The 14,966-nt window shown below is 43.5% G+C and overlaps 1 protein-coding gene across 1 annotated transcript in view; it reads left to right on the top strand.

Annotated features, from left to right (window-relative positions):
* The window catches only part of LOC117354106 (alkylglycerol monooxygenase-like), a 163,565-nt gene that overhangs the window by 5,894 nt on the left and 142,705 nt on the right, over positions 1-14,966 (top strand). Inside the window, exon 2 of the mRNA XM_033930994.1 lies at positions 1,747-1,874. Within this exon, the coding sequence (XP_033786885.1) occupies positions 1,747-1,874 (128 nt within the window). The remainder of the gene's footprint in view (positions 1-1,746; positions 1,875-14,966) is intronic.

Genomic DNA, 14,966 nt, shown 5'->3' with positions numbered 1-14,966 from the left:
TTGAGGAGAGGGCAACTCTGCTTGTCTCGTTTGTGTTTCAACAAGATTTAAATGCTATAATGAAAATGTACTTCAGGAATGCACAGAATTCTTTCATGGGTCAACGGATTTGGATTTATCTGGATGTCAACAAAGAAACCCAAGAGAGGAGGAAAATTTTCCTAAATATGAGACAAGAAGTAAAGGATTTGGGGGCAAATTTCCAACTAGCATATCCGTGTAAATGCCTCATTAAATATCTCGGATTGAAGTACACTTTCTTTGTTCCAGACCATTTACGGTCGTTTCTGGACTTAAAGAAGATCACCAAGGGTTAGATTTGGTCAATAAGTCTTTAGAGGAGAATACCCGTTAATGCCTATTTTGATTGCTTGTTGGATATATAAGTCTTTATTTGCTTTGGGCCACCATACTGTATTCTAAGTTGGGGTCTAAGAAGAAGTTATGAATGTTTATGTTTCAGTAATATTATATTACCTTGTATTTTGTTTCCTTTCGCTTTGCTTAAACAAGCATTGATGCTTGCTTTATATTTTAAAACTTAATAAAAAAAAAAAAAGAAAACCTTACTGGCTAGGGTTCACCTAGGACAGGTTTTATCAAGCTGCGTTAGAGGTTTTTAGCATAGGCCAGTGAGGTATGTGCTCTGACGCTCATAAGAATTCTATAAAATAAACTTTTTTCCTTGAGAGGAGTATGTTTGATATTGGAGGAAGATGTAAGAGTAATATGTTACTGTATTTAGTTTTGTTTTTTTGTGTTGTTATCTTTTATGATATCTTGTTTTATCCTGTGGTTCAATGTGGCTATTTGTAAAAATCTTTCCCATTAATAAATGAAGTTCTTTTCTCCCTTTTATTTTTTAGTCTGTACACCACCTTGTCTGCTTGACAGATAAGGCAGTATAGCAAGTGTAAATAAGCCATAAATCATTGCAACAATAGTGTGTCCTGTTCAGTAATGTGCACTATTTACCAGTAGGCACATTATTGCTTAATAATACATACTATTAAGAAACAATGTGTGCTATAGATGACATTGGCCCCCCCAGTGAAAAAAACAAAGGGATTCTTATACTAAACCAATGCAAAATTTGCAGTTTTCATGGAGTTTTACCATGCGGTAGCATCAAATTTAACATGGCGTTCCCAGCATTTGTCACATTAAATTTGCTGATGATTTGCAATACTGTGTTTTATTAATGCTGAAGCTCTACAGTAAGTCATTTTGCATTAACTGGAAATGTGGCAATTAGTATAAATTATTTGTACTGCACTGATCACCAAACATTTTCTATGCCCATTCTCATAAGAACATAAGAACTGCCATCTCCGGATCAGACCTTCGGTCCATCGAGTCCGGCGATCCGCACATGCGGAGGCCCAGCCAGGTATACACCTGGCGTAATTTTAGTCACCATATCCCTCTAAGCCTCTCCTAACACAAAAAGCACTTAACGTGTAGCTTACTGTGCATTAATTGCAAAAATACTGCAAAGCCCCTTAATATAGTTCTGCGCTAGCAGTTATCACTTGGTAAACTATGTGATAAGTGCTTGTTTCGGTTTAATAAAAGGGCTTCCATAAGCAACATAGAAAACGAAACGCAGTGAAAGTATTAGTCGTGCCCACTCTGTTGGTTATCATGTGATATTCTTTTGCCCTAGACTTTTTGCTTGTACTGATATTCATTTGCAATGCTATATTCACTGCCTGCTATATTTTTTCCCATAAATTTCTCTTTCAGGCTGCCCCTTTTTTGATCTTGTTCATGTGTCTTGAATTGATTATCAGCTGGATTTGGAAGGGAAAGCCAATCCATATCAACGAACGTTTGACTTCCCTCTCTGCAGGCATTTTATCTCTTCTTCCAGAGTAAGTCTGATTGTTCTTGTCTTTGATGAAGGAGACCCATGGGACAGGGATGGATGGCAAGACTAACTGGTGGTGATGGGATGGAGGGAAAGAGACTGTAGAGATAGTTTGAAAGAGGCAGAGAGACTAGTAGAGATGGAAAATGAGTGAAAAGAGCAGTAGCGTACTAAGGGGGGGCATGGGGGGCGGTCCGCCTCAGGTGCATGCCTTGGGGGGGGGGGGGTGCACAGCCGGCCCGGTTTTGAAGGCGATGTCAGACGCTTAGCTGTCCTGTTCTCATTGCATGTAACGCCGGCCCTGCAGCTCCGGACTTCCCCCCCCTCCCCCCCCCGATCGCTATTATTTTAAATGTTATAGCCGCAGCGCTGTATCCATCAGTGGAGACGTCTAACCTCAGCCTGCCCCGGAACTCTTACTGCAACAGTGACTTCCTGTTCCTGCCTAGACAGGAGGCTGCTGCAGTAAGAGTTCCGGGGCAGGCCGAGGTTAGATGTCTCCACTGATGGATACAGTGCCGCGGCTATAACATTTAAAATAATGGCGATCCGGGGTGGAGGGGGGGAGAAGGTGTGGGGAAGTCCAGAGCTGCAAGGCCGGTGTTAGAGGGAGTAAGAGTTGATGGTGCCGCAGGGTCCCGCGGGGGGAGGGAGGAAGGAAGAAGAGGAACCAAAGCATGGCAATTTTGGGGGAGCAGGTGTGGGGAAGTCCAGAGCTGCAGGGGAGAGTGTTGCTGTACCCAGCTGGAGGGAGAAGGAAGATGAGGGAGGGAATGAAAGGAGATGTCAGGGCTTGGAGGGAAGGAGGAAGGTATGCCAGACTAAGGGAAAAGGAAGGGGGAGATGTGAGAGCATGGAGGGGGAGGGAAAGATGGAAGAAAAGGAAAGGAGAAAGATGCCAGAGAATCAGGAAAGGGAAGATACCAGACTATGGGGTGCGAAGGAAAGAAAGGAGAAGAGAGAGATGCCAGAGCATAGGGGATGGGGTGATGACAGAGAGAAAAAAATGGAGAGGTGGCAGAGCTGGCTGGCTTTTGGGGTGGGCAAAATCTGGAAGGCAGTGGGGGGACATAAGAAGGAGGCACTGGGGGCACTAAGGACATGGGAAGGAGGCACTGGGGGCACTATGGACATGGGAAGGAGGCACTGGGAGCACTAAGGACATAGGAAGGAAGGAGGGAGGGAATAGAAAGGGACAATTGTTGGGCTGCGTGCAGAAAGAAAGGATACACAGTCAATTAATAGATATCCCCTTTTGATGAAAAAAATAAATGGTCACATTACCACTGACTTACTTTCTCTTCAGCAGAGTCGGCAGCTGCGCTGAGGTGCAGGAAGGTCCCGCGATGACTCGTCTGCTGCCTCTGCTCCGGAAGAAGTAAGTTATGTCAGAGGGGGTGGACCCGGCGGGGCTTTGCCACAACTCCCTGCGTCTGCCGGGTCCACCCCCTCCAACGTAACTTACTTCTTGCAGAGCAGAGCCAGAAGACAAGTTATCGCGGGACCTTCCAGCATGCGGCTGCTGAGTCCGCTCTAGAGCAAGTACGTCGGAGTGGGGTGGACTGGCAGCAGGCAGCTACAGTCATCGCGGGACCTTGCTGCATGAAGGGAGAGAAAGGAGCAGGACTCCTGGAATGGAAGAGTGGTGGAGGGAAAGAAAGGGGGCAGGGTGGTATGGAAGGGTGGTGCTGATGGAATTGATGTACAGAGAAAGGGGAGAGACATAAGGGGGAAGGATATTGGAGGGAAAGAAAGGGGGAAGATGCTGATTGAAGTGGGGTGGATGGAGGGAGAAAGGGCAGACATTGGATGGTAGTGGGGAGCCTATGCTAGATGGAAGTGTAGATGGGAGAGATAAGGGAGCAAATGCCAGAAGGAAATGGGAGGAGAGAAAGAGGGGAGTTTATGCTGGATGGAAGTGGACAGAGAGAGGAGAAGGTACTAGATGGAAGGGTTGGAGAAAGAGGGTACATGATGGAAGGAGGGGATAAATAAAAGGAGGACACATGATGGGGAGAAAAGGATTGAGTTAGGGAAACACTGGAGGGGTGAGGGAAAGAGGTGGCAAGCTTTAGGTAGACAGTAAAAAAGGACATTGATGAGAGGGTAGTAAGAACATAATCTAGACAGATGCAGAAAATAAATTGAAAAGGGAAATGAGGGAAAAAAGGGAAAGGGTATGCAGAGGAGAGGTGTGGGAGAGGGAAGGAGAGGAGAGAGATGCCAGACCAATGGGGGTGAAAGGAGAGATGGAAGGGGGAGGCATACAGTTTCTGGAAGGGGCATAGAAGGAGAGAAGATGCAATATAGGGGAAGAGAGACGGCAGACAGTGGATGGAAGGAAGAGAGTTACAAGAAGATGAGGAAAGCAGAAACCACAGAAGACAAAGGTAGAAAAAAAATTTCTATTTATTTATTGATTTAGGAGACATGTGTCACTGTTTCTGTGAAGCATTGTATGCAGAGTCCAGCTTCTTGCTGGTTCAATTTAACCTTTGTCTATGTATTTCTATTTTACCCCCCCCTTTTACAAAACTGTGAAGCGTTTTTTAGCACCAGCTGTGGTGGTAGCAGCTCTGATGCTCAGAATTCTATGAGCATCAGAGCTGTTACCTCCGTAGCTAAAATCCACACTACAGTTTTGTAAAAGAGGGAGGGGTTAGTTTGTGATTACATATTCTATACTAGGCGAAGGTGTGTTCTGTGTGTTCGAAAGACATGTTTTTTTGTTAGGATTGACTGCAGGATTGATCTGTACTAGTCTGGCTTGTTTAGTTTTACAATGGGTGTATTGATGTTGTACTGCTCATTGCAGTATGTAAGATGCTGCCTTTTCCTAGGTACTCATGTGTGACGTGTGGATTGTTACTAAAAATCATGTTTTCATACAGATGGGGGAGGTGTCAAAAAATGATGGGCCCCGGGTGTCACATATGCTAGGTATGCCACTGGAAAAGAGAGATTCTGGTGGGGGTGAGCGTAGTTGTGGCAGGTCAGTACTTCTACAGGAAGAAGAGGTGTGGTATGCAATAGTTAAAATTGAATTAAAGTTTGAACATCTATTAAATATTGTACTTCCCAATTTTAGAGGCAGTCAAAGTCCTTGTTTACTACTACTATCTACCTACTACTATCATTTCTACCAGATGTACGCAGCGGTGTACAGAGTCACAAAGAAGAAGAAACTGGCCCTGCTCAAAAGAGCTTACAATCTAAACAGGCAAGACAGAGAAACAAGATGTCATGGATACAGTTAAGGGGAATGATTAATCAGCTGGCTGGGTTGGAGGGCAGAGGAGTAGGGTTAAGGATTGAAGGCTACATCAAAAAGGTGAGTTTTCAGTTTGCTTTTAAACAAGGGTAAGGGAAGGGGCTTGGCGGACAAACTCAGGTAATTTATTCCAGGTACAGGGAGCAGCTAGATGAAAGGAATGACGTCTGGAATTGGCTGAGGAGGAGAAGGGGACAGCTAAGAGTGGCTTATCTGAGGAACGGAGTTCTCTGGGAGGTGTATAAGGAGAGAGAAGAAAGGAGAGATATTGAAGGGCAACAGAATGAACACACTTGTAGGTCAGCAATAGGAGCTTGGGAGCCAGTGAAGTGATTTTAGGAGAGGGGTGACATGAGTGTAGCGAGGTTGGTAGAATATGAATCATGCAGCAGAGTTTTGCACAAATTGTAGGGGGGGAGAGGTGACACTGCGGGAGACCAGTTAGGGTAAGATGTCAGTCCCTCATGTTAAGACTGGGGCAGCAATGCTGTCTGTAGTAGGTGCCAAGCTCTGAATGCGCTGCCTGGTATTCTGCGATTCTGTGATGGGAGACTGAACTTTAAGAAAATGTTGAAAACACAATTATTTGTCAATGCCTTCATGTGCTAATGCTATTTTCTGTTAATGCTTTCCTGTCCTGTAAATGTTTTTATGGGATTTTGTCTTTCCATCTTGTAGGATGAATTTAAAAGAAGGTTCTAATGATACCGTTAGTTAATGTTTTATTATATCTGTCTTGTTGAAACATGTTTAGCATTTTTAAATATATATGCATTTAATTTTGTAAACTGCATAGTTTTTATGCGGTATATAAATTTTTAAATAAATAAATAATAAACAAATAAGTAGATTGCAGTAATCTAAGCATGAGGTTATGAGAGTGTGGACAAGGGTCTGGGTAGTGTGCTCAGAGAGGAAAGGGTGAATTTTGGTGATATTGAAGAGATAGAAGTGACAGGTTCTAGCAGCTTGCTGGATGTATGTAGAAAATGAGAGTTCAGAATCGAAGATGACTCCAAGGTTGAGAGCAAAGGAGACTGGAACAATGATAGTATTATTTACTGAGATGGAGAAAGGAGGAGGAGGAGGAGCAGATAGTTTAGGAGGAAAGAAGAGCAGCAGCTCAGTCTTGGACATATTTAGTTTCAGATGATTCCAGGACATCCAGGCAGCAATGCCAGCCAAACAGAGACTTTTTCTTGGACTTTAGATGAAATTTTGGGTGTAGAGAGGTTGATCTGGGAGTCATCAGCATATACATAGGTGATACTGGAAGCCATGGGAGGAGATCATGGCACCGAGGGAAGAGGTGTAGCGAGAGAAGAGGTCCTAAGACAGAACTCTGGGGTGTGCCAACTGTTAGCGGGGTAGCAGCAGAAGAGAACCCTCCAACGCATACACTAAAGGTGCGTTGGGAGAGATAGGAGCTAGAGAATGACACAGTGGCGATTTACCCGCGGCCACCGCATTTAGCCGCGGGTAACCCACCAAAACGGGGAATGAAAACTAGCAGTCGCTGCGGGGACGGGGACAAGGCCATTCACCGCCCCGTGGAGCGGTGAATGGTCTTGTCCCCGCAGTGAGGCATGAAGGATCGCGCGGTCCCCGCAGTCCACACCAGCCTGCCCAATCGATCCTAGTGATTAGCCAGCTCTCTCCCTTCTCCTCACCTTAGTTTGTAGGTTTCCTTTTTTGGCGACCCGCACGCTATCAAAGAGCCGCGCACCCGCTGCTGCTCAGTTTTGATCTTCTGCTCTGACGCAACCGGAAACAGGAAGTTGCAGCAGAGCAGAAGATTGAACTCTGAGCAGCCGCGCATGCGCGGCTCTTTGGGAAAGCGTGCAGGTCGCCGAAAAAGAAAACCTACAAACTAAGGTGAGGAGAAGGGAGAGAGCTGGCTAATCACTACGATCGATTGGGCAGGCGGGTGGGGGCTCTTTGGGAAAGCGTGCAGGTCGCCGAAAAAGAAAGCCTGCAAACTAAGTTGAGGAGAAGGGAGAGAGCTGGCTAATCACTACTATCGATTGGGCAGGCGGGTGGGGGCTGCGAGGACCGTGCGATCGCCATTGTTCCCGGCTTAAACTGGAAGGAGGGAGTGAAAGGGAAAAGGATTCTGGGCCAAGGGGATGAAAACGGAAAGAAAAACCCACAGCAGGAAAGAAAGGGAAGGACAGGCAGGTGAGCCAGATGCTAGAAGCAGGGGGGGGGAAGAAAGAGGGGAAAAAGCTAGATGGGGTTGAAAAGAAGAGACACACTGGTATGGAAGAGGAAGATAGGGGAAATCTCGACACAGGAAGGTAACAGAAAGAGGGGAAATTATGTGCATGGGGCATAGGGACAGAGACATAAAGGGGACATGCCATGGGGATGGTATATGGACACAGGGGGGGTGGGCAATGGCAGATACATAGGGGAGATATTAGAAATGGGGAAAATAGGAGCACAGAAGCGAGATGGTTTGTGGGGATGGGACAGGGACCGAGCTCGCAGGCTCCAGTGGCTTGCACAAATTACATTGTAACGTGCCATGAAAATAAGAGGGAGGAAGGTAGATAGATAGGCCACGCAAGAGGAGCTGAAGGGTGGTAGAAAGGAACAGATGGTAAAGGAGGGAGGGAAGGGTGGTGGTGGAAAGGAATAGGACAGACATTGAAGGAGGGTGGAGAGGAACAGAAGACAGATGCCAGACTATGGGGGAGCGGAGGGAAGAAGATGGGTGCTAGACCAATTGGGGGGGGGGGGTGAAGGGAGAGGCACAGTAACAGCAAATGGAAGACGCAGAGAGAAGACACACAGTGGATGGAAGGAATTGAATGAGAAGATGTGGAAAGCAGAAACCAGACAACAAAGGTAGAAAAAAAATTCTATTTATTTATTTTTTGCTTTAGGATAAAGTAGTATATTAGTTGTGTTGATAAAAATTTATAAACAAAGCCCTGCCAGCTGAACATCTCTTTCTCTAGTTCAGCAGCAGGAACTTTGATTTATAAGAAAGGAATAAGCTAAATATTACAGTACTAAGACTTATATGGATGCAGCGGGGACGGTGACGGGGCAGTGAATGGGATGGCAGTGGTGGTGACGGGGCGGTGAAAGGGGTGACGGTGACGGGGCGGTGAAGGGAACGGTGGTGACGGGGCAGTGCAGAGGATGGTGGGCCGGGTACAGGGCGGTGGCGGGGACAAATTTTTTCCCCGTGTCATTCTCTAATAGGAGCCAAACCAGGAGAGGACAGATTCACGGAATCCAAGTGAGGACAGTGTATCAAGGAGTAACCTATGATTAACAGTATCAAAGGCAGCAGACAGGTCAAAAAGGATGATGATCAAGTAAAGACCCTTAGATCTTGTCATGAACAAGTCACTTCAGACTTTAGTGAGGGCAGTCTCTGTGGAGTGTTGAGGCGAAAGCCAGATTGTAGAAGACTTAGAAACTGTTGAGTTGAAAGTAAGTCCAGACAAAGACAGAGAACAGCATGCTGGAGTTGCTTGGATAGGAATGGAAGAAGGGAGACATAGAACTACACTATTACTTTTAACTTTTTTTCACATGGGGGAAGGGAGGTTGTGTGTGCAAAAGGAAAATCAATCCACCAATGCCTTTAATAAAACATTCAGATTTTGTTTTGGAATATTTACCTACAGTAAATTGCTTATCACAGAGTCCATACAAGGCTCAAGGTTAACTGAGAATGACTGCAGCCTGTGTCAATTTACCAGATTTTACACGTGTAAACAAAATGACTGATCAAAGCTCCCAACATTTTCAAGAGCATTGTTTTTCTATTAATTTTTATGCATGCTTCTTTATCATTACTCCTGCCAAACTCCCCAGCAAACCTCTGCATTCAGCTATGAAAGAGTATTTATCTGCTGTGCATATATTATTCACAAATTTATTATAGCATATGCTGGCAGGAGCTTGTTTTGTTAATGATTACATTATGATAACTTACAAGGGAACCATTGCTATATACAGAGTATTTGTAGCAGAACTGACAAGTCATACATGTGTTATTTTTGTGTTGGAAATCTATATTGCTATTATTTCATCATAACAAATGAAAACAGCAAATAAATTTATAAGAGAAAAATGAAGGAAAGATGAGTTGAAGTCTATGTACCCAAAGCTAGGGGCCCAGATAATCTATACCCTAGAGTACTTCGAGAATTGAAAGATGTCCTGGCAGAGCTCTTCAATATTTCCCTATGCAAGTGAAGAGTGGCCCTGGACCGAAAAACTGCCAACGTTATCCTGCTCCACAAAAAGGGAGCAGGTCAGAGGCCAAAAATTATAGACCGGTGAGTCTCACATCAATAGTAAGTAAACTCATGGAAACATTGATTAAAAACAGATTGGACACGATTCTGGATGATGAAAGATTAAGGGATCCCCACCAGCATGACTTTACGAAGGGAAAGTCTTGTCAATCCAATCTGATAAGCTTCTTCGACTGGTAACAAAAAAACTGGATGGGGGAGTCCCTGGACATCATTTATTTAGACATCAGTAAGGCTTTTGACAGTGTCCCACACCGCAGGTTATTGAACAAGATGAACTCATTAGGACTAGGAGAAACACTGACAGCATGGGTAAAAGACTGGCTTAGGGTAATGGTAAATGGTATTCCCTCAAAAACGTCGAAAGTGACCAGTGGAGTGCCACAGGGCTCGGTCTTGGGCCCAATGCTATTCAATATCTTTGTAAGGGATCTCTGACTCAGGGACTTTGAGGCAAAAGTACATTATTTGCCAATGACGCTAAACTATGTTTCCACTATAAGCAGGAAGAGTATAACCAAGAGTCAGAAAAACACTATGCTATGAACAAGACAGACTGACTCTGTAACAGTATCACAACCCCGGAGGAGGACTCGTTGCACTAAAACTTAGCTCAGAGATATAAAACTCTGAAGAGGGAGAGGTAACCCCCTCTTAGGGAAAGAGTTTATCTTCCAATCATTGCTTCATAATATGTAACAAACGAGTCCAGCTCAAAGGTCTAAAAAGTTACAGCTGTGTATATATCTTAATGATGATGCAATATGCATTCCAAATACTTTCAAAAATCAGGTAAATTTTTGCATTCAGGTAAGCACTGAAATATTCATATGGATAAGTCTCAAAAAAATACTTATCAGGGTCCCGACGCGGCCCCGTTTCGGTGTCTACTTCAGGAGACCCCGTCCGACTAATAGAATTCTGCCATAGGTAAATAACTATAAAAAATTTCCAAAGCAGGTTCTGAAATGCAAAAACAAAGAGTCAAATTGCAGTAGATATGGGCTAATACGATTCAAATAGCCACAAACCCATGCAAAATGTAACAAAACTTCCAGCTAGCTTAAAGGACAGGAGCATAAAGGTGTACATACCGTTCTACAGTTGAAAAATCTCCGTGCTACACAAGGCGCCCGCCCCCACTACGGTATTTAAACCGGAGAAAGGCGGGAAAACGAACGTAGCAAACGTGATGATGTCACTGTAGCGCTGAAAAGTCAACACAGAGCAGAAAAACTTCAAAACAGAGCAAAAAACTTCAAATGTACCTAGTAAGTGCCAGACGAGATCAGAGGAACGCTACCCACTCGATTTCATTGTTGAGGCCAGAAGGATGAAGGGTGTTGAGATCATAAATCCATTTCTGTTCCTTTCTCCACAGCATACGGGCTATGTCACCTCCTCTGGTGTTGCAATAATAATCCAATACTGTGAATCTTAAATCTGTTATGGCATGATCGTTTCTCTGCCAATGCTGCACGAGAGGGGCCTCCTGCACTGCGGTGCGTATGCGGCTCATATGTTCTCCAATACGGTGTTTCAAACTATGGGTAGTATTCCCCACATATACAAGCTGGCACGGACATGATATAGCGTAAATAACATGATGAGTGTTGCAATTAGTCGCATGCTGAGTGTATTTGCATCGAGAAGGTAATGACATTTGTGAAGTCGTGACACTGAACTGACAGTATTTACAATGTCCACATGGTAGATGCTGGCCTCTGACGTAATCCAAAACCTCAGAGCTTAAAAATTGTGAATGCGTGATACGTTGTTTCAAATTGGAAGCTTTGGAAAAGGCAAATCTAGGGATTTCTTGAAAAGCTTCGTGGTACTGTAAAATGGACCAATGACGCTTGATGATTTTCTTTATTTGAAAAGCATGAATAGAATAAGGAATCACACATACCAATGAGCTACCTTTAGATTCATGTTGCGATTGCAGCAACAACGACCTGTTGGCGTATAATGCTCATTTGTAAGCTTTCTGAAGGGGGGTAACCCTTCTCCAAAAATCTGTGTTGCATTTCATCCGCTTTATGCACATATTCCTGCACTGTAGAGCAAAGTCTCCGAAGACGTAAAAACTGTCCCGTAGGTATGTTATTTCGCAGATGTTTCGGGTGAAAGCTATCGTATTGTAGCAGATTGTTTCTGTTTGTGGGCTTGCGGAAAATAGATGTATTAAACTGCCCATTGGTCAATGTGATCTGAATGTCCAAAAAAGCAATATGGTGAAGGTCCATAGTCATAGTAAACTGTAAGTTGGAATCACAGCTATTAAGCCAATCATAAAACCGTGCCAAGTCCTCGGGAGTGCCAATCCAAACTGCCAGCACATCATCAATATATCTCTTCCAGAATAGAAAAAATTGCCAAAACTCAGAAGGATACAAGAACTTACTTTCAAACTGAGATACATAAAGGCAGGCTATGGACGGGGCCATTTTAGACCCCATAGCCGTGCCTTTAATTTGTTTGAAAAAATCAAGGTCAAACTGGAAGTAATTCATGTTAAGAGCAATCTGAGCCAAATCTAGCAAAAACTGTACCCTAGTGGCAGGCAACTCCTGAGATTGTAATTCAACTTTAATAACCTCAATGGCTTCTCTTTGAGGAATATTAGTATATAAAGCTGAAATGTCAAAGGTCAGTAAAATAGCATGTGATGGTATATTCTGAAGGGAGGACAAAAATTGTATCATACTGGTGGAATCCAAAACATATGAGGGGGCCAACGGGACCCTGTCTTTTAGATAAGAATCTAAAAAAGCTGACAGAGGTTCCAAAAGTGATCCTATACCTGAGACTATAGGTCTACCTGGAGGGCTAGACAATGATTTATGAATCTTGGGAATAAAATAAATGACCGGGGTTCGAGGGTGTTTACAATTCAAATATCTGAACTCCTTGTCAGTAATGACTGCAGATTCTAAAGCTTGTAACAATACGTCAGAAATGACGTCATGAATGGATTGTGTGGGATCATGCGGTAATAGTGTGTAATATGTAGGGTCACCTAGCTGTCGTTGTGCCTCTCTAACATATGCACTAGTATCTTGAATAACTATTCCTCCTCCCTTATCTGCTGGATGGATAACAATGTTCGTGTCAGATGACAGGGTAGAAATTGCTATTTGTTGTTGTTTGGATAAATTGAACCGAGTGTGAAGAGGATTAATTTCCAAATCCCCAATGTCTTTTAAAATTAAATCCTCAAAAGTTTGAATATGTGGATCAACAACCGGAGGACACCAAGAGGATTTAACATGAAAAACTGGATAATTATCCTGGGAAGATTCGGTAGAAATGTCTTCTGTAAAAAAGAATTTTTTGAGTTTACAGGATCTTATAAATTTAAACATAGCCACTCTAGTGTCGAAAGCCGTGTAACGGCTAGTAGGGACAAAAGACAGGCCTTTATTCAAAACTGACAATTCTATAGGAGATAAGTCACGGTGGGAGAGATTGAAAACATTGGATGTTAGGGTTGTGTCCGGGGTTGTTTAGATCGTACCGGTCTTTTGTTGGGTGGTTTGGGGCCCCCCTGAAAATGGACATTGTGAGAAGGAACTTGACCGGAACCCTGACGTAACTTGTTGTCATCTTCTGATGTATCTGAAGAAGTATGCGTATATGTGGGACGTTTAGGACGCTTGATGTTACGAGTTTTATCCATCCACGCATATACAAACCCTTTCGTGTAGTCTATCTCGTCCCTACGAAGTTTTTTAATCTTAGTTTTCCTCAAATCTTCCTTAAATGTATCTATTTTAGAATTTAACTCCTGTAATGTTTTAGTGTAGTCATCTGTGTTAGTACTGGTGTGTAAAGAATCTTTAGCTTGTTGAAGTTCTTCTTGATAAGAACCTAATTCAATCTTGGTAGTTTCAATGACTAAAAGCATTAAATCTAAGGAACACTTATTAAGTATAGCGTTCCATTTGTCAAGGAATGTAGTGTTATCTAAAAATAACCTAGGTTCTGTCCTCATGCGTAGACCTCTAGGAATCCTTTTTAGACGACAATATTCAGCTAATGTGGCAGCATGCAGTTCAGCACGTACTATACGCTTCTGCAAGTTTTCTAAATGTTCCCAATCTGAAGGGATCATGGAATTCTCTTCTGACGTGAATAAATGAAAAGCTGATAATAAATCTGAAGCTTGTTGCTCATTATAAGAATGTGCTTCCCATCCTATAGCAGCCATGATGTAACCCTGCAATTAGGTGCAACTGTGTTTCCACTATAAGCAGGAAGAGTATAACCAAGAGTCAGAAAAACACTATGCTATGAACAAGACAGACTGACTCTGTAACAGTATCACAACCCCGGAGGAGGACTCCTCCGGGGTTGTGATACTGTTACAGAGTCAGATGACGCTAAACTATGCAACATTGTGGGCAGGGCAACAGTACCTGACACCGCATCCAGGCCCAACACTATGGAGCAGGACTTACTTTTACTGGAACAATGGTCCAGTACTTGGCAACTGAACTTTAATGCCAATAAATGTAAAGTAATGCATCTTGGAAGCGGAAATCCATGCAGAACATACACCTTGAATGGTGAAAACTTAACAAGAGCTACTGCAGAAAGGGACTTGGGAGTACTCATCCGGGAAGATATGAAGGCTGCTGATTAGGTGGAGAAAGCTTCAGCAAAGGCTAGACAAATGCTGGGTTGCATCAGAAGGAGCTTTATCAGCCGAAAGCCTGAAGTCATACTGCCGTTATACAGATCTATGGTGAGACCTCACCTCGAGTACTGTGTCCAGTTTTGGAGGCCACACTATCAAAAGGATGTGAAGAGAATGGAATTGATCCAGAGAATGGCCACTAGAATGGTCTCAGGTCTTAAAGATATCCCATATGAAGAACGGTTTGACCAGATTGTGCTTATATTCTCTCGAGGAGCGCAGAGAAAGGGGAGACATGATAGAAACTTTCAAAAACATCACGGGCCGCATTAAAGTGGAGGAAGAAATCTTTTTTCTTAAGGGTCCCAAGGCGACAAGAGGGCATCCGCTAAAACTTAAGGGGGGAAGATTTCATAGTAACACCAGGAAATACTTCTTCAACGAAAGGGTGATTGATCGATGGAATAGTCTTCCATGACAAGTGGTCAAGGCCAGTAGTGTGCTCAACTTCAAGAGTCGATGGGACAGGTAGGTGGGGTTGCTACAGAGTTATGCTTAAAAGATGATCTGTGAAGGGAGGGAGGGTTCTTGAGTGGGCAGACTTGTTGGGCCGCCGGCCCTTTTCTGCCGTCATACTCTATGTTTCTATGTTTCTATGAGGAACTAGGTGATTCCAGGAAATTTAAGGAAATTTGGGGACCATTGGAACTTTACATAAAAGATCTTTAAATAAGGTTTATATGATCCTGTCAACTTTCAAATTCTGAAAGCGTATTCAGAGTAAAAATGAGAGGGTGGAATTGGGAGGAAGGGTGGGTGAGAGGAAAAGGATTTAATGTTTTATATGTAGAACTGATGTGCTTTTATGGATTTGATTGCATTATATTTTATGCATTTTATGTA

Source organism: Geotrypetes seraphini, chromosome 2 (assembly GCF_902459505.1).
Source record: "Geotrypetes seraphini chromosome 2, aGeoSer1.1, whole genome shotgun sequence".
NCBI lineage: Eukaryota > Metazoa > Chordata > Amphibia > Gymnophiona > Dermophiidae > Geotrypetes > Geotrypetes seraphini.
Note: the sequence above shows the minus strand (reverse complement) of the source record. Positions and strands in the feature narration are given on the sequence as shown.